Source organism: Anastrepha ludens, chromosome 2, assembly GCF_028408465.1.
Source record: "Anastrepha ludens isolate Willacy chromosome 2, idAnaLude1.1, whole genome shotgun sequence".
NCBI lineage: Eukaryota > Metazoa > Arthropoda > Insecta > Diptera > Tephritidae > Anastrepha > Anastrepha ludens.
The window spans coordinates 27,064,560-27,084,019 of NC_071498.1; the positions used below are offsets into that span (position 1 = coordinate 27,064,560).

At 35.8% G+C, this 19,460-nt stretch overlaps 1 protein-coding gene across 3 annotated transcripts in view; it reads left to right on the forward strand.

The window, feature by feature from the left end:
• The first annotated feature begins 598 nt into the window (after positions 1-598).
• The window catches only part of LOC128866350 (acetylcholine receptor subunit alpha-like), a 44,939-nt gene continuing 26,077 nt past the window's right edge, over positions 599-19,460 (forward strand). For 2 of the 3 annotated variants that reach the window (XM_054107001.1, XM_054107012.1), the window contains exons 1-5: positions 599-738; positions 4,811-5,057; positions 6,636-6,680; positions 8,049-8,158; positions 18,959-19,139. In XM_054107001.1, the coding sequence (XP_053962976.1) occupies positions 4,839-5,057; positions 6,636-6,680; positions 8,049-8,158; positions 18,959-19,139 (555 nt within the window). In that variant the 5' untranslated portion in view covers positions 599-738; positions 4,811-4,838. Of the gene's footprint in view, positions 739-4,810; positions 5,058-6,635; positions 6,681-8,048; positions 8,159-18,958; positions 19,140-19,460 lie in introns of those variants that run through there. The other variant, XM_054107021.1, reaches the window with a different exon arrangement.

Sequence of the window (19,460 nt, forward strand, 5' to 3'; positions counted from 1 at the left end):
TAAGGCCGCTTGGGCCGTTCCAGTGTTCCCTGATTTTAGTTTGGATCCATTTTTCGGTTTCCTGTTTCATATTATTTTTGTTAAAGCCGAAGAATGGAGTTGGTCAAATAAATAACCCTTCTGCCCTTTTTTGGCATAAAAGTCTGCCTTCTCGGTTCCTTCGTGCCGCCTCATGACCAGTTTGTTGATAGATATTTGTGATGTCAGCAAAAAAATTTAATTTGAGCATAAAATTGAATAGTGAATAGTAAAGTAAGGCACTTATGGCTTGAACCCACTGCGTATTATACCGTCCACATAGAACAAATGCACCTTGGCAGGATTTTGACAAATCAGAATAACTTTTTACAAAAACAAAATACTTTTAAATGTTATTGTTGCTCAGATGCTAAAGCCATTAGGACTAGGACTTGCTACCAACAATTATAATATCTTATATTCTAATATAAAACAAGTTTCCTTTTAATGAACTCACTCATTTCCACGCATTCAATCCTCAGAATTAAAACACTACTTAAGTGGAAATACCTTTCAATATAAAGAGGAATTCAGGATAAATGAATTCGTATTAAATAACATTGTCAAACTAGTACAAGATTGAGAGCTAACATGTAACAGCTTTTTTATATACCAAGTGGAAAAATTAAAGACTTTAAGCGATATTAATGTAATAGTTAAACAAAACAAAATTGTGCCAAGTATATTCACTATAGTAACTAAAACAACATCAAATAAGAGGTATTATTACTGTTAAAGTTGTAAAAAGGTGTATTAAGAGAGAATGAAATTATTTGTATTTAAAGTTACCTCTATTAGCTAACAAATAATATCCTTTAATAAAGTTTTATTCTATTAAAACTGAATTCTGAATTCGGCAATGTACATATGAGTGAGAGTAGTTGATAAATTTCTACACCAAGCAGAGTGAGCTTATCAACGTGTAGTGTTTTCACACGTATAAGGACGAAGGATGAGTTGCCGTCTTGATGAGTTGAGGGGTGTTTTCTTTAACCCTTCGCTTGGCAAATTTTTCGGTGGTTACATGTCCACCCAATGAGTTTGGCCTAACTTTAACACATTTTGTGCGGAAGTTAATACAATGTTACCACTTCGTTTTCTGTATTTGATGTAATATTATTTAAATATATTAATTTCCTATTTAACCGAGTCGCAATTTCTCGAGTTTATTTGAAAACTGAACATAGAAACTTATTTTATTAAAGTATTACTAATTTTTATTACTATAAAAAATCCTTGTGCATGTACTTACTTTTACTTTCCACTGTACTTCATGTTTTTATACAAGTATACATATACATACATATAAATATGTGACCACTTAGGAACTACTTGAAACATATGTTTGTATGGGTTGTGATTTATTTAACGAATGAAACCTATGTCAACAGTGACATAAAAGCTTCTGTGATATGCGAATATTGATAAGAAATCTCTCCGCTGCCACATGCTGATTAAAAAGGACGATCAAATAGACAAGTATAAACGAATCAATTTCAAGCTGAGTGCTTCATCAGTATAATACCCGAGAATTTTAAATTCTCTGTGACTATCAGTTGCAAAAGTTGAGCCATTTCGTTTTTTCCAAAAGTAAACCGTTCAAGTACAATCACTATACGAGTACAACCAGTATACAATCAATATGACCGCTAAAACTGTTGTGAAAAAACGGAGTGTTGTACCGATTGGAAGGTCTGCTTTCAAAACATGTTAGACCTAAGAACAAAATTAAGTTTAATAAATTAATTTAGTGCTCAAAGGGAATATGAGCGCATCGTCATTGTCGATACCTGGTTAAACTCGGACTTCTTCGATAGTGAATTATTTTCTTCAAAATTATATTACGTCTTTCGTTAAAACCGCGACACTCATAAAACGGGGTGTTTTAATGCAAATTCCTAGAAAAATGTAGCATCATGCATATAGTTCGTAGCACCAATTTTTTGGTCAACAACAATTTGAGAAGGTCGAGTATAAGGTTGTTGGAAAGAGCTATTAGCTCGTCTTTGGTAGTAAGTGATCACTATGCTGATGTAATTGAGAAGACAAAACACAATTCTAATATTTTCAAATTGCTGACAGCAATAAAAGCAGGCTTACACCATCAAGTAACCTTAAAATTGCTTAGGAGTTTTGTTAGGACAAAAATAGAGTAGTGTAGAAATACGCTAACTTTATACAAAAGCAAAACCACAATTAGAAAAATTACAACTTTTCAAAACTCTTTCCTTCGGAGAAATTTGGGTGTCCCCCGTCAAATCCAGTCAACCTACTCTATATGCTCGCGCCCAAGGTCCCTACAGCTGAGACAGGAATGTGACTCACAGCCAAAGAAATTATAAAGCTAAAACAGTTCAATGTATGAAACAATCGCCAACAATCCTGGCACGAAACCCAGCGCGAACACACTTTTAGGTGTTTGGCCGAGCTCCTCCTCCTATTTGTGGCGTGAGACTTGATGTTGTTCCACAAACGGAGGGACCAACAGTTTCAAGCTGACTCCGAACTGCAGATATTTTTATGAGGAGCTTTTTCATGGTAGACATACACTCGGAAGTTTGCCATTGCTTGCCAAGGGGCAACCGCTATTAGAAAATTGTTTTTTCTTCATGTTGGTGTTTCGCCGAGATTCGAACCTACGTTCTCTCTGAATTCCGCATGGTAGTCATGCATCAACTACCAACTATTACTACGAAATCCAGTTACAGTTGTGTATTTAAAAAAATTTTGCACGTATTTAGCAACACCGAGATTAGTGATCCTTTCGAGGCTGTGGAACCCTTCAGCCAAACAGCCTGAATGCGAGGCTTTCCAATCAATTCTCAAATGTTTATGTGGTGTGGTCTCCGAGTCATTCTGGTATACCAATTAATGAAAAGGCAGATCAAATTGCAAAAGAGGCAGCAGATAATGGCAATGTCATAGAAGTTGAATGCACTGCCGAAGCTTTGAGCATGATTCACAGTAGCATTTTCTCTGAATGGTATAATGAATTTCTGTCATATGCAAGTAATCGACCTAACCTTTTTGCATAAATTTTCACAAAGTTACCAGTCGAACCAGGTAAAAAATTGTAAGTTCGATGTTAAAGATACAAAACTTATCAACAGAATATTATTGGTTGACCACACTTCCGATGGCAGTTACTTACACATGGTTCTTGCCATCGAATCGGAGCTATGTGAGTGTGGAGACGTACACTCTTGTACACACCAAGTTGTTTATTCTGTCAGACTTAATCCAATAAGGAGTAAATATGAACTATTCGATAACTGTGAAGACTTTAAATCAGTGTTATCAGATGCAAATGAAAAGTAAATTTGCTTTCGTTTATTAGAGCCATAAATAAGTGTTTTGGATAAGGGTAATCGTCTCTGTTAAAACGAAACGAAATTTTTTTATAGAGATATATAATATTTACTTGTAAACGAAATCGATAGGTGACGTAATTTATACGCACCGGCCCAAGAATGCGGCATAGAATTTTACGCTCAGTATTATATACGGCGGCCGCCGTAGCCGAATGGGTTGGTGCGTGATTACCATTCGGAATTCACCGAGAGGTCGTTAGTTCGAATCTCGGTGAAGGCAAAATTAATAAAAACATTTTTCTAATAGCGGTCGCCCCTCGGCAGGCAATGGCAAACCTCCGAGTGTATTTCTGCCATGAAAAAGCTCCTCATAAAAATATCTGCCGTTCGGAGTCGGCTTGAAACTGTAGGGCCCTCCATTTGTGGAACAACATCAAGACGCACACCACAAATAGGAGGAGGAGCTCGGCCAAACACCTAACAGAAGTGTACGCGCCAATTATTTATTTATTTTTTTTTTTATTATATATTAAGTTTTCCTTCATCCGCCTTACGCTTCTCCCAGGTTTCAGAAGCATAAGTAACGCCAGGTCTAATTATTATTTTATAGAGTTTCTGCTTCGTTCGCTTAGAAAGAAACGAAGAACCTATGTAGACCTTTGTATAACAGAAAGAAGACCACGTTTCCCGCCTGGAGCTTCCCACTCGCTTCTCGTTTGGATTTTGCGTCCACAGAAATGATCGATTCAAGATATTTGAACGTTGCAACCCACTCAAAAGGCTGACTGTCGATCAATATGGCAGATTTGCATTCATTTTGAGCGTTAGACTCATCAAATCTTTATGTTTACGACGTCTGATAATTTAATCAACAAAATATAATATATTATAGTGCTTGTCGAGGGAGGCAACGTTTGAGTTGAAAAATTGTAACAGCACAAAACAGTGCTAAGCTACTGTAAAACTAAAAACAAAGTAATCAGAAATCCGATTTCCAAGGTAGATCCGTAATGAAATTTTTAGCTCTTTTTAACAGGAAATTTAGATATTTGTCAAATAAAGGTTCAAAAGGGCCCATTATGCGACACAACATGGCAGAAAAAAAATGTTTGCCCCTGAAATTTTATTTTATCATTGCTTGTAGGTTTAAGCGTAGATTCTAATATTTCTTAGCAACTTTGGTCACAAATATTATATGTATGAAAAAAATGTTTACCTTCAATAACTCACCAAACGTCATCGCTCTGTAAAGGAGTTCCCCACTTCTATTTTTCACACATTGGAATGAGCATATAGTATTTTTAAAATTTTTCGAAAACCAATTTTTATTTATGTACTTGAAATATTTTATAATACGATGACATACAAATATGTATGTATGTATCTATATTCTCTCTATATAGTATAGTTGATGCCTTTAAAACAAAGCTTGCATTTTTTCTGTAGTCAATAATTAACTTATGCTTTCTATTTGAATTTAGAAAACGATTACATGCAATTATATTATAAATGACAGTACCCGCAATGAGATCCCGAAGTGAGCAGAGAGTAAAAGCATGGTTTTTATCAGCGTTGATGGTGCATAGTGCTGTTGCAGGGAATCCAGATGCAAAGCGGCTTTATGACGATTTGCTGAGTAACTACAATAAACTTGTTCGGCCTGTCGTAAACACCACAGATGTGCTCAAAGTTTGTATAAAACTAAAGTTGTCGCAACTGATTGATGTGGTGAGTACGCAAAACCAGAATGTTTGAATTGTTAAAGGTTCGAAGGTACAACATTATTAAGTGAATTGTTTATTTTGTACATAGAGGCAGCTCCAATAAAAAAAAATTCACTATTATTATAATTAATTTTAAAACCGATACCATTAGTAGTGTTAATGCAGATTCCATTGGAAAAAAGTTCCTTTACTACCTCTACTCGACTATTTCTTTGATGACGGGAGATACTTATTTTGCCCTCATTCATCACAAAGCCTATTTATTTCGTTTCTTTATTCATGCTGCTGAAAGCGGCTTTACAATCGACAAAGAAATGGATTTGCTTTTTGTGATAAATCGATAAGGTTTGCTCGTTAACTATGGTGAAAAAGAAAATTGTGAGGGGAACTTCGGCTATCACGACACGGGGGTGATTCACCAGCCAAATTCTACATGATCATTTCACACCTATTCACACACTCTTCCAATCAGTCGTTGATCAGACGGCGACGAAGTGTCATTGGTTGATTTCTTTCGTATACCACCTGATTCTGTCAAATACGCTCAAAGCCAAATAACGGTGTGCTAAAGAGCAAAAATCTCTTCACCATGATAAAGTCCAATCAGTTAATTCATGGCGGGCTTTAATAATCGGCAGGCAAACGTTCGTCCGGCATTATTCTGTGTGTTAGTTGCTTCAATTAGCGGACCAGCTTTTCTCACCGTATTTCAGCAGTACGTTGTTCGTTAGCAATACTATTCGTATTTCGTCATAGTCGGGTAACTGGGCTGTAAACCCATGCTTTTTTTTATATGGGACTGGTTGTCCATTTATTTTTGTGCATTGAAGACCATTTTGGTGTTCAAAAGCTAAAATCCCATAAAAACCAGTTTTTACCACCGCGTTTTTAATATGTGCCCATACGCCAGAATGCATGTATTATCTGCTAAATTTGCAATTTTCCGATCACTGGTAGTGAGCATCGTTAAACTGTTGCTTTAACACAAATTTAAAAATTTTATTAAAAATTTATTTGTGTTTATAGTGAAATAGTCGTTTTTAGTTATCCAAGTAACATAATGTAAAGGTGCGAAGATATTGACGGCTAACCACCGATTTATTAAATGATATGGAGTTACAAAAATTATTGATAAAAATAACAAGCCTCACATGGGATACAGAGTTGCATGGCAGCACTAGGTTTCATATGTTAGTTATGTCGAATTATTGCCCCTCTGAACGAATGATTGTTTTATTACAAAATTATTATTTCTGTAAATTAGTCCACCAGGCTTAATCTTAAAGCATAAAATAAAAATGAGCCAAAGTTGAAGTACAGGGTACGCAAATATTTACTTAGGGGAACTAATTTCCAAGAAACTCAAAACGACGATTGCCTTTTTAAGTTGCTACGTGGACATTTAAATAATGACATTATAATAAATAACCAACCTTCAAAATTAAAATAAATATTTAAGAAGAAATTTCAAAAGCCAAGTTTTTATATCTTTTCTTTTAATTATTATTATTATTATTAAACTTATTTAGTTCACTGACAATACCTTAAAAATAAATGTACTAAAAAAAATTATTTTCTGCAGAATCTCAAAAACCAAATAATGACAACGAATCTATGGGTTGAGCAGGTGAGTATTTACGTAGATAATACATAATACTTTTATAAGCAAGTGTGTCAGCAATTAGGAATTGGTATAACCCCACGGGGTTCGTGCAATACTGCACTGTGAGCACGGAACAATAAAATTATAGAATAGGTTTTTCTAATAGCTTTCGCCCCTCCCCAAGCAATGGAAAGTCTCCCAATGATGTTTGATGTTACACCACAACTAAAAGACTCTTAAGTGGATTACATTACGAACTCCCCCACCAATCATAGTAAACGTTAAAGTTTGCTCAACTTCAAAAGATTTTTCATCATGTACTTGTATGACTAGTTTTAGACTTTCTAAGGTTTCTTATTTCTCCACTAACTCTGTATTTTTCTTGAAACCTCAGAAGTTTTCGTAATAAATACAACTTTCAAAAAACTCTGCAAGAGCGCGTTGAAGATTATTTTCTTAACGCCGACAGTTTTTTGAAGTCTGCTCTTATTTGCCATAAAGCGTTGACACTCAACGAAGGCATGGTGGACATCCTCGTTCTTCCCTTTTCCGCAGTAGTCGCGAAGTGCTTATCTCTCCTGTTTGCTCCCAAAACTTGGATCAAATAGAAATCCACTTCCTTTTTACCGGGACCTTAAACTCTAGTATATGTACATTGGCCAACGGCCATTCAATGAGCTGTCGCATTTCTATTGCCATTTTTAGATTTTGATTTGTTACTCGGCGTTGCTTGCTGAGCTACATTTACTGAATGTAAGTGGCTTGACAATTTAGCCACCTCTTTAGCCAAGATACTCATAGGGATTGGACCCGGGATCACTACTTTTACAGTTTTAAACGCCCTGCATACGTCGTTGTGTTTGGTCGAGCTCCTCCTACTATTTGTGGTGTTCGTCTTGAAGTTATTCCACAAATGAAGGGACCTACAGTTTCAAGCCGACTCCGATCGGCATATATTTTTTATGAGGAGCTTTTTCATGGCAGAAATACACTCGAAGGTTTGCCATTACCTGCCGAAGGGCGACCGCTATTAGGGGAGACGCTACGGCTACGGCGGCCGCCTTATAGAGGCTTATTTGTTCAATTTTTTTGTGGCCCAAAGTAAAGGCTCTCTTCTGTTTTATTCCACTAGACTAGGCCTATTATTTTCTACCCACTGAATAGTCGTACCTAATGCAAGAGTCCAGTTCACGGCGAACCCACATAAGGTGGCTTTTCTATAACAGCTAAATTTGTTTTCTTGCGATTTACTGGCTAGAATTATAACTTTGGAAAAATCGCAACTATTAGGATTTGTGAGGTCTTTCCCGAAATTGTCGCTATTATGATTTTTGACTGATTATATTAAAGAGTATTTCTACATTTTGTATTAATGAAAATGTGTTTTTCTAGTCTTGGTATGACTACAAATTGCGATGGGAACCAAAGGAATATGGTGGAGTACATATGTTACATGTACCCTCAGATCACATATGGCGTCCAGACATCGTTTTGTATAACAAGTAAGTAGCGCAAACTTTATTTTTTACGTTTATATATTACGAGATTCTAATGTAACCAATGTCGTGGAGAACTATGAATGCAGTGTAAATTTTCTAAACGCATTTGACATTCTTGGAGGCGCTGATCACGAAAATTTAAAGAGAATAACATATTATAATTGTGGTATTCACACCGGGTTTGTTACTTTGGTAATTCGTTAGTAGGTATTTCAGTAAATCTTTTAACTGTGAAAGCACTTTTTATTCCCAAAAAAAAATCCAAATTGTTGAAAGCTTAATTGCAAATGTTGTAGAGGAAATCTCGCTTATTACTGATAATTACTAAAAAAAACACTTTATAACAATACAATACAGACAGAGAAGACTGGTTCTGGTATTTTGTTACTCGGTAGTGTGGAAGTTCGTTAATTTATAAAAGCAAAATACTCATAAAAACTGCCGACTAACAAATTAATAAGGCCGGTGTGAATACCACTAATATAAAATAAAGTCACTATGCGCCAGAAATTAATTAAATTTAAAATGTAGTATAAAGACTTCATTCGTTAGTGATATTTATTTGTGTGAAATTGCCAAGTTTGTAAACCAAAAAACAGTTTTCTCGATTAACTTGCCAATTTTCTGAGATTTAGTAATGTATGGTAGGAAAAGTCTTTTATGATATAAGCGGTCAAGAAAAAATGTTCAACAAGTCACAATCAGTATTGCATATCTCATAATTGTGAAAGCTTTTGAACAAAGAAAATTAATACTGGCATGAAACTGAAGCCTTTCAGGAATATAGACATATTTATATCCCGAGCACTTTTGAATAGGTTTGCCACATTTAGCTGCTGATAGAAGTTTTACCTGTAAGGAGTTGCTACCATTTTCTAATAGAAATCTCCAATTTAGAAGGGTTATTGATGTACTCCAATGAGGATGCCAAAAGTATGAGTCGGCGCTATCACCTTGACTGGATTATGTCCTCGTTTCAATGCTCTGAAATTTAAAGGCGAAGAGAAGCGACACTTTGCCGCCGGATATAAGACATAACAAAAAATTGCCTTATATCAAGAAACCAAACACATGATTCTAAATGACGCATTTAGCACAAGGATGATAACAGCGGAAATTTAATACATACATACATTATATAAGGGGTGATCAATTTAGAGGTATCGGATTTTAAATTGAAATAAAATAACGAAAATTGAAATTGATTGGGCAATCATTATCATTCTTTAGTTTAACTATTTATGACCATCCTAAACACTAATTTTGCATGTCTCCCTGGAGGACATCGGTCGGTATCTCGTAAATAACTTTAGTAACGATGGCCGTCAATGCCTCAATCGAAATTGGTTTATCCACAAAATATTTAGACATACTTACATATACCCACAAATAAAAGTCCAAAGGGGTGATATCACACGATCTTAGTGGCCAATCCACTGGTCCGAAACAAGAGATAAATTGCTCACCGAAACGACGACGCAGTAAATCCATGGTTTCACGGGCTGTGCCATGATGGCAAGTAGTACCGTCTTGTTAGAACCAAATGTTGTGGAGATCACGGGATTCAATTTCCGGTCGTCGTTTATTATAGCGCGATAGCCTTCGCAATTCACTGTTACATTGGCGTCAACCCCATCTTTGAAGAAATATGGTTGACCGCACCAACGGTTCTTCTTGAATGGCTTCGGGTTGCTCTAGAGCCCAAGTATGGTAATTTTGCTTGTTGACATCGACTTAAGCCAAAAATTATCCTCATCGCTCTACAAAATTCGGGTCCCATAATTCGGATCTTCGAAGAGTTTTTCAAGAGCCCAACGACTGAAATTATTACGCTTTGGAAAATGAACCAGCTTCAAATCTTGTACTAGCTGTTTCTTTATCCGCTTTTAGATCAAGATAGTTAGGCCAAGTTGTTGAGATCGGTCTTCCGGTTCTCCGGCAAAACTTCCATTTACAGTCGCAATATTCTCTTCACTTCGGGCTTTACATGGTCTAATCGGTCGAGTATCATCCAATAATGTAAAATTATTCGTAATTTTGTTAATGGTGACGTAGTCACTAAGCCAAAATTGGGCCTCATTGCTGATCGGGCGTTGTACGTTGCAAACGTTGTTGATGCGTAAGGCTTTCCATGATGAAATGTCAATGAATAATGAACAAAATTATGTATTTAGTTTGACAGTATCCCCTCGTGATCTGTCAAAAAAAACCCAATTGGGGAAAGTACTTCCAATCTGATCACCTGTTACTTATATGTATGTATCTGTAGTCGTATGGTATAGTAGCTTAAGCCGAAAAGAAAGTCCAGTAAGCAAACTTAGCATTAATTTTCTCTATAAATCTAAATAAGAAATAACGAGAATAAATAAAAAATTAAAAAATTATACGATATAGTATTTAGAACGCTAAACAACAATTTAGTTTTTATCTTAAGTCTTAAGACTTAAGCTACTGTGGTGTACGACCCTATATACGAGTATACATGTACGCATGTAGATCCTTCATTGGATGTTTGGCGGAGTTCCTCCTCCGGTATGCGCCTTGTGGTACGCGTCTTGATGTTGTTCCACAAATGGAAGGACCTACAGTTTCATGTTAACTCCGAATGACAGATGGTTTTTTATGAAATACATTCAGAGGATTACCATTGTCCGCCGAGGAGCGACAAGCAGAAACCCATTTGGCTACGGTCTACTATAATCGATATGGTGCCATCTGATACACACAAAATTGTTCTTACGTCTGATGATAGATAGATAGATGATGTTCTGTAATATCCAGCTGATGAATACATTCAATGTTGTGATATTACATCTCTGGTCACCGTGTAGTAGGAGTGGGCATTAATACAAATAAATTAAGTTACATATTTGATTTTTACAAGCGATGGACAGACATGACGTAGGATAAGAAAACTTAATAAAAGTTTTCAAATTGCGTTACCTTAAGCCGTACAGGAAGCCCAAAGTTGAGCAGACACGATGAAACTCTAGTTATGAAATGTATAGTCTCTTAAGAGATGGTCTATCTAAGTTAGTTTATCATGTATATGCTAAAGTGGTATCCCAAAACATAGAAACTGATTTTTTTTTTTCAAAAACTCTTGTTCCCATCCTTTACACCTGGATATACATGAATTTTCAAATATTAAAAAAAAACGTTTTTCTTAACTTTAAATCCAAAATAAAAAAAACGTATTTTTTATTTGAACTAACTTATGACTTATCGAATACTGTAGTCAGTTATGGAATTCACTTGCACCTTTTACTTCAATATTTTCCCCCTCATTTGACAAAAAGGGTACTTTTGTAAACACAATAATTATACCACCTTTGGCATTGAAAAAAATGTGTAATGTAAAAGATACTAACCCTCAATATTTCTTTATATTATAGAAAGTAGTGTCGTTTATCAAATCCAGAAATAAATTTTAGAATTAAAACTTTTTTATTTAAAATTTTTAAATGTACATGATGATCCCAAGCACGTTTTTTTAAATTAATTTTTTACGAAAAGAATATATGCGCTTTCATTCATTATTACGTATGATCCGTCCTCTTTTGCTATACTCGTTTTTAAATGTCTGTCTTACGTATCTTTCAAAAATTGAGAAATTTTAAAATGCACTATTTTTTCCAGTTGCCCTGCTTGTTTGTCCCACATTTCATTCGATAATAACTATCATTTCAGTTAAAAATATGATTTTTGCGATGTCTTTTTTGTCAGTGCAATGCAGCGATTGATCATTGAGCAAAATTAGCAAAGAATCTTGTAAGTCTTCCACAAATTTGCTTGAATACTTCAATAAAAATTCCCAAAGGCAAGTTTAAAATTGCAAGAAAATCCCGTTTTTCATCATTTTTTCGCTGATGGTCTTCTGGCCGAGTTTAACGAAACGCGCTAGCTGGATACACCAACTGAAATCAAGTCCTTCTCCACCTGAACTTTCCAACACAGAAAATATCTTCCTCTTGACATGAAGACATGAAACCGCTGGATCCTTTTTTCGCTGCGCTATGTCTATGTCGTCGTAAAGCTCATACAGCTCATTTTTCCATCGCCTTCGATACTCACCGTCGCCAACATGCAAAGCTCCAAAAATCTTCCTCAGAATCTTTCTCCCGAACACTCCTCGGGACACTACACTGGATATTATCATCGTCCAAGCTTCTGCGCATAATGAAAACCTTATAAAGCGCTATTTTTGTTCGTCGAGAGGGGTTTTGACTGCTCAATTGTCTACTTAGTCCAAAGTATCATTTGTTGGCAAAAGAAATTCTCCGTTGGATTTCAAGGCTAATAGTGTTATCGGTGTTAATGCTGGTACCTAGATAAACGAAGTCTCTTACAACCTCGAAATCATAACTGCCAACAGTGCCAATACGCGCCGAGTGTTTGTTTGATAACAGGAGGTATTTAGTTTTGGCCTCGTTCACCCTCAGACCCATTCGCTTTGATTCTTTATCCAGCTTGGAAAAGTCAGAGCTAACAGCGCGGTTGTTATCAATATCATCGGCATACTCGGGCGACTTGCACGATCTTTCCCAGCATCAAGTTAAAGAAGTTGCACGTCAGCGAGTCACGCTGTCTGAAACCTCGTTTGGTATCAAACGAATTCTGACGGCCCTTCTGGTATTGGCCTGAAGGAACAGCTCAAATGGATCGAGCACATGTAATATATAGTCCAGTTTTCTGGGGTTAATGTCAAATGGCACTACGGTATTGTCCCAGCTATCGATGGGCAAAACGGTTATGCAAACTTCGTTCCACCTTCAATTCATGACCATCTTTAAGAGCTGATGTGAAAGTACAATCGAGCAGCCAGGGAGCTTTGTTGTAGTAGATGCTGTTTTGCTGTCACCGTTGAAAGAAATTAATGTGGAGGGAAAAATCCTATCCTGGATTCTTCCAGATTTAAATTAATTTAATGTAAAGTTGTTTAAAGTGACTTTATTACTTTATTATGTGCCTCTATTTATAATAATTGCCGCGCGTAAGTCCAATTGATTGCATTCTCACCGAAACTCTATATCTACTATGCGGGCGTACTCGTATATGTGTACGAATAGTAAAAAAAAAAAACAGATCTTCCAGTCCAACAGTGTCGCAGATGACTACACCACTGTATAACAAACATGTTTCTAGAACTTCTAATTAAAAGCTTTAAAATTTGATGAAACTTTGTTGGTTTCTTTAAATTTTTGTACAAAGTTTGAAATTTGGATTTATATACTTTTATTAAAGGAAAATATAAATAGTGAAAACTGGTCAAAATGTTGAGATGCAATTATTTTGAGGTGCGGAGGCAGCATAGAATTGTAGGTCCCTTAATTTGTGGAACAACATCAATGAAATACAAGGTGAAGTTTAAAATTAACAAGACTGGCGTCTTAAAAATGTTTTTGATGGCGCCATCTTTTTAATCAGTTAGTGTGTTGGAAGTTACATTTCTAGCTGACTTCCAGTGAAAGCTTAGTGACATTCGGTTCAGTGGAAGCGTAGTTATTGCGTCTAAAGTGTTAGTATGTTTGTGTCATCGGTACATAAATGAGTTTCGAACAAAGACCTTATATGAAATTTCGTTTTGAAATCGATAAAACGTTTACTGAAACATTTGAATTGCTGAAAAAAGTTTATGGCGATGATTGTCTATCCCGTGCCAGAGTTCATGAGTGGTTTGCACGTTTCAGAGATGGTTGTGAGAGCTTAAATGACAATGAAATCAGTAATCAGCGAAAATTCCATCGAAATTGTTCGAAATTTTATCAAAAATGATCCAAAATCGTCGTTGAAGTTCATGGAATCGGAGTTGAATCCATTTATCGCATTTTAACTAATCATTTGGGCTTACAAAAGGACTGTGCACGTTTCATTCCGCAAAAGTTAACTGAGGACCAAAAATTGCTCAGAATTCAACATTCGAAAGGCCTCATTAAAGAGGGGATAAAAGATGAGAACTTCCTTTACAACATTGTAACTGGTTACGAAACGTGGTATTTCCAACATGAACCTCAAACTAAGTGTGAAAGTCAAAGTGCCGAATGGAAGGCTCCAGGCGAGCCACCACCCAAAAAATCGTGTTTGGAGAAGTCAAAAAACAATTGGATGCTCATTTGTTTTTACGATTCCAAGGGAATTGTCCATAAGGAGCTCATGCCAACGGGCCAAACCGTTAATGCAATTTTCTATCTTGGCGTTTCGTTGCAACGCATTAGTCGAATTCGCCCTGAATTCCGCGAAGGAGGAAGCTGGTGCTTATTGCATGATAATGCACCATCTCGTAGAAATCGCATTTTAACCATCAATCACTCACCGTATTCGCCTGATATGGCTCCCTATGACTTCTACCTATTCGGAACATTGCACTTGGCCTTGAAAGGAAAACGTTTTGCGTCCGTAGAGGCCATTCAAAAGGCTTCTACCGACGCCCTGAAAGACATTCCGGATTCCGGTCAATGAACATAAACACTCTTTCGGAAAGCTTTTAAATCGCGCAAAACAGTGCATCGAGGCCAGAGGAGCCTATATTGAATAAATAAACTCGAAGTTATGAGAACAAAGCTCCTATCGCTTCTATTTTAGCTCAGTCTCTTTTATTTTGGAATTCACCTTGTAGTACTGCTCATTTATTTGTATAAAATTAATATTTCTGAAAAATAACTTTTAGTTTTATGCCTAAACAGCAATTGCTTAGTTTATCTATCACCTTTAACATCAAACCCCCCCTATCCCCAGCATGCGATTCAAATGAGATCAGAAATTTAAAGAATTGGCCCCAGAGGTAAAAGAAGTTCACCTAGGTTGCACCGAAAATATCAGGAATTAAATATATATACCATATATCTAAATACAAATGAAAAGAAAAATCTCATTAATTCTGTAATTTACATCCGTGTATTTCAATGCGACTTAAAGAAAGTCTTTGTAACAAATTTCCTTAATTTTGGTAAGGGTTTTTTAAAATACAACGCTCGCTCAAATTTACACAATTTGGGTACAAATGATGAATCTAGGAAAATTAATACAACACAAGCAAAATTTTGAAAAATGGGCAGTGCCACGCCCAATTTTTATTAAATGCGTGTCTCTCGATAACGGCTTAATAAAATTCGCCTCATTTAGATAATTATTGAAATCGGATAAAAACCTCGCCCACTTTATATATGTAAGACTAAATTTCCGTCCGCCCATTTGATGTTGAGATGAAGCTACAATTCACAATGCCGATGAGTTTAAATTTAAAAATTAACAGCCGGTCCCAATTAAATTTTACCAAAACATATGCGGGTAAATAAAGTTCGATCCGCACCGAATTTGCACTCCTTACTTGTTAACTTTTTATTTCTTAGCACTTTCTTGTTGACACTTTTGTTGGTATGTTTCTATTGATTGTCTTTGTTTTTATTGTTGGGTTGTATTTAAGTCGAAATTTCTTTGAACAAGAGCGAGTCAGTGCGTCTCAAAGGCTTCAATAGGAACTCCATTCTATTTATAAAATTAAATTGAAATTCATCGAAGAAGCCAAGAATTTGGCCACACTTATTTTGACCGTGTCTCTATAAATATAAAAATGTGCTGACCCATTCAACCGCTCTTGTGACGACGTACTTCTTAAATACACTCCATCTCGCTCTTTTCAGAGTAGTTGCAAATTAAAACCTGTTTTTATCCTGAAAATGTTACTTTTTTTACCTAACAATGTGTATAATCATAACTCCTTACAATTACTTAAGAAATTCTATTTGGAATATAGTCATGAAGTGATATAAGGTAGTTTAAAGAAATGGTGGACCAAGCTGCTTTAATTGCATGGATTGATAAAATTTTATGTTCAAATTGTTTTTCATTCTCTTACATTTTTTCATTCATTTTTTTCTTTCATTGCACGTAAATAAAGAAGGAATCGGGAGGAAGTGATAGGGAAGCGGCCAATCATATCTATGAAAGGGCACAGTATGTGCTGTGCATTCTCACAGAACAACAAAACACGTTAAATTCATTCTGAAAGATATTCTGAAATTATAAATATTAGATATGAACTCATTTCTTCTAGGTAGATTCGATTTTTGTTTATTATGTAATCTTACCTCATTGTAGTCATTGAACATGGCCTTCTACGACATGTTCCTGATCCCAGAACTTAAAAGACTCACGAATGGAAGGAGATTCAATACAAAACGCATCACCAAAATAGATCAAACGCTTGAAGCAAGTAGATATCTACAATACTTTGTGGATTGGAAAAGGTGCTGGCAGTGTAATACATCTGAGGGGGATTACTTTGAAGGGGGCAAAATATATACTTAGTCTTGCCATAAATTCTGTGACAAACTTTACAATGCATACGTCGAGAACGAATTCGCAGAAAAAAGTTCTGTTATTTTTGCTTTTGTTCGTATGCATTTTTTACTCATAAATTATACTCAGCGGTCGTCCTCGCGTGGTTCGAACCAGTGCTGCCATTAAAGCTATTCGAGAAAGAAACCCCCTTGGAAAACAGAAAATCATGCCCAGGGAATTGAATGTAACGACCAGATCCATGTCAAGCCTAATTAGAAGCGCTCTCCACATGAAAGCATGAGAAAATTTTCACTGTTGAAGAAGCTTTTAATAAGCGAAACGACGAAATCTATGCTAAAACTTCTAAAGACGCAAAAAATGTTGTTCCAAGAGTTCAGCCTGGCCAGCGTCCAGTCTCCGTAATGGTTTGGTGCGGAGTGCGAAAAAGGTATTAAGACCGGATCAAAAGTTACCAGGAGCATGTTTTAGAAGGTGTGGTGAAGCAGTTGAGCAGTGCTCTCTTCAATGGAGAGCGTTTGATCTTCCAGCAAGATTCCGCTCAAGCCCGTAAGGTAAAAACCACCCAGCAGTGGCAAAAAAACAATATTCCTCTGTTCAAAGCCGCAGAAGATTGGCGATCTTTCGAAGACCTCACAGAAATTTGAGAGTCTGAAACAATCTTTGGTTCCAGCAACGACGTCTATGTCCATGGAAACGGTGCATGTTGCAATAACTGAATGGTCTTATCGTTTGAAGGCTTGTATAAAAGCAAATGCTGACTATTTCGAATGATAATTTAAATTTTTTTTTGTATTTACATGATTAAATAAAAGTAACTTAATAGACTTAGCTTGTAACAGAACTTATGGCAGGACTAAGTAGATATCGATTAATTACAATAATTCATTAATCAATCATGCGCCTTAGCTGTAATGAAGTTGAGTTATTGGCGCAAGCCAAGCAGACGCTTCGTTCATTTCATCAAGTTGCATTCCTAAATATGTTTAGACCACACCCTAAATTCTGTTAATGTTGGGCATGTCCCGATTCTGGCTACTTCAGCGCCAAGGCCTTTAAACACTTTCCCCTCCGAACAATAAAAAAGTCAAGGCCCTTCGGCAGGCTAACTTTCTTTTTAAAGTAAATATTATATATCACTTGTTTTTGAGACTGATTTTAGGAAGGACTTTTAACCACCAGTAATCTCAGGTGAGATAATTCGTGCGTACATACATACACATTCTACATGAACACATATACACATTTCCTAATAAAGTGATAATACATTTGCTTATAAAATCAATTTTTTCATATAAAAAAATATTGAGGCGACCGCGAGAGCCACACCAATTTTTGCGTCGCCACTAAGTAACAATGCATATGAATATTATTTAAATAATCACAGTTTTTTTCAATTCGTCATAGTTTAATTTACTACCACTCAGTTCCCATATTTAGGAGTTCTTTTGAGAGCAAGTGAAAAAATCTTTAGTCTCTGTGATATCGAATGCGTTGGATATTAATGATCAGTGACTTCAAGAATATCAAGATTGAGACGATTTAGCCGATTTTGAAAAGGCGTTGGGCTTTGTACATTATTATTGTGTTCTACTACAAGATATTGATATTTATTAAAACGTTTATTGAGAGAAATTGTACGTAAAAAAGGAACTTTAACTCAATTATATTTAAAAGAATTAAACTTTAAATATTTTAAGTTTGATTTTTATGTGATCAAAAAGTAAGGTAAAAAGGCTTGTTACTTTTAAAATTTTTACTCGCTTCCTAAGTCTATTTCATCACCTTCTGAGTAATCCATTTACATTCAATCCGGAATGGCCTTTTAGGCGCGCAGCGATTCAGTTTTTAAGCCTTAGCCTCTTGAAACAGGCGAATACGGTGGTTGTGGAACGATATTTATGGAAAGTTCAGCGAAATGCTTTCGAAGAATTAGTGTTGTGTGAGTTGGCGCATTTAGTGTTTTCGGCACTAAGCGAGATCAAATTTTTTCAGGCACAAAATATCTTTCAAAATAGTTTGATATGACCCAAATGAAATGTTAACCGTATGAATGAGATCTCTAATTGTCAATCACCAATTCGTTAGCATCAAATCTGCTGTCTTTTTCATGTTGTTCATCAGTTTCTTTATCTACTCTTAACTGTTTGTACCAATTGAATATTTTTTGTAACATTACCGAAGACCTGCATTATTCGCAATATTTCAGCGGCATAAATATCTTTCCGCAACTTCTTTGCTCAACAGAATCAGACATTGTTAAAATCGATGAATTTATTTTTATTCCTCAAAAAACGGACGCGCAGTTTTGAACTTGAATTTTTAAAGTAGACACAGATATTAATGATAACTGGAAACACAACACTTTCCGGATTGAAGAGCACGCGTATTTTACTCCTTACTTTTTGATCCGATATATTAATGCAGATAGTCTTTAATGACACAATAGCCGTATTCCATTTAATTTACAATTTATCGAAATTTGATTGCTGAATATAACAACAGTGCTGATGGTAACTTCGAAGTGACACTAGCGACAAAAGCTACAATTTACTCCGAAGGATTAGTCGAATGGAAGCCTCCCGCTATTTACAAATCATCCTGTGAAATAGATGTAGAATATTTTCCTTTTGATGAGCAAACATGCGTTCTCAAATTTGGCAGTTGGACGTATGACGGGTTTAAGGTAGGTTATCTTACAGTTTTTTCATTTAACTCCTTTAACAATAAGAATGGAAGCCATATCGTGAAGCTTACATTCTCATCAAAAAGAAAAATATATTCTTCGTTCTCATCAACGATTATAGGCAGTCTTGGACCCATACATGTATCTATTTTGATAGGCAACCTTTGCTGCCTCTCTTGCAACGTAGTAATAAACAAGTAAGGAAGTCTTAAATTCGGTCCGGACCAAACTTATGTAACAACGTACATTTTAATGGAATTTTATTTGAGTGCAGGTATAATAATTAAGTAAATGTTTCATTTATTATTCTCGGTGAGTTTG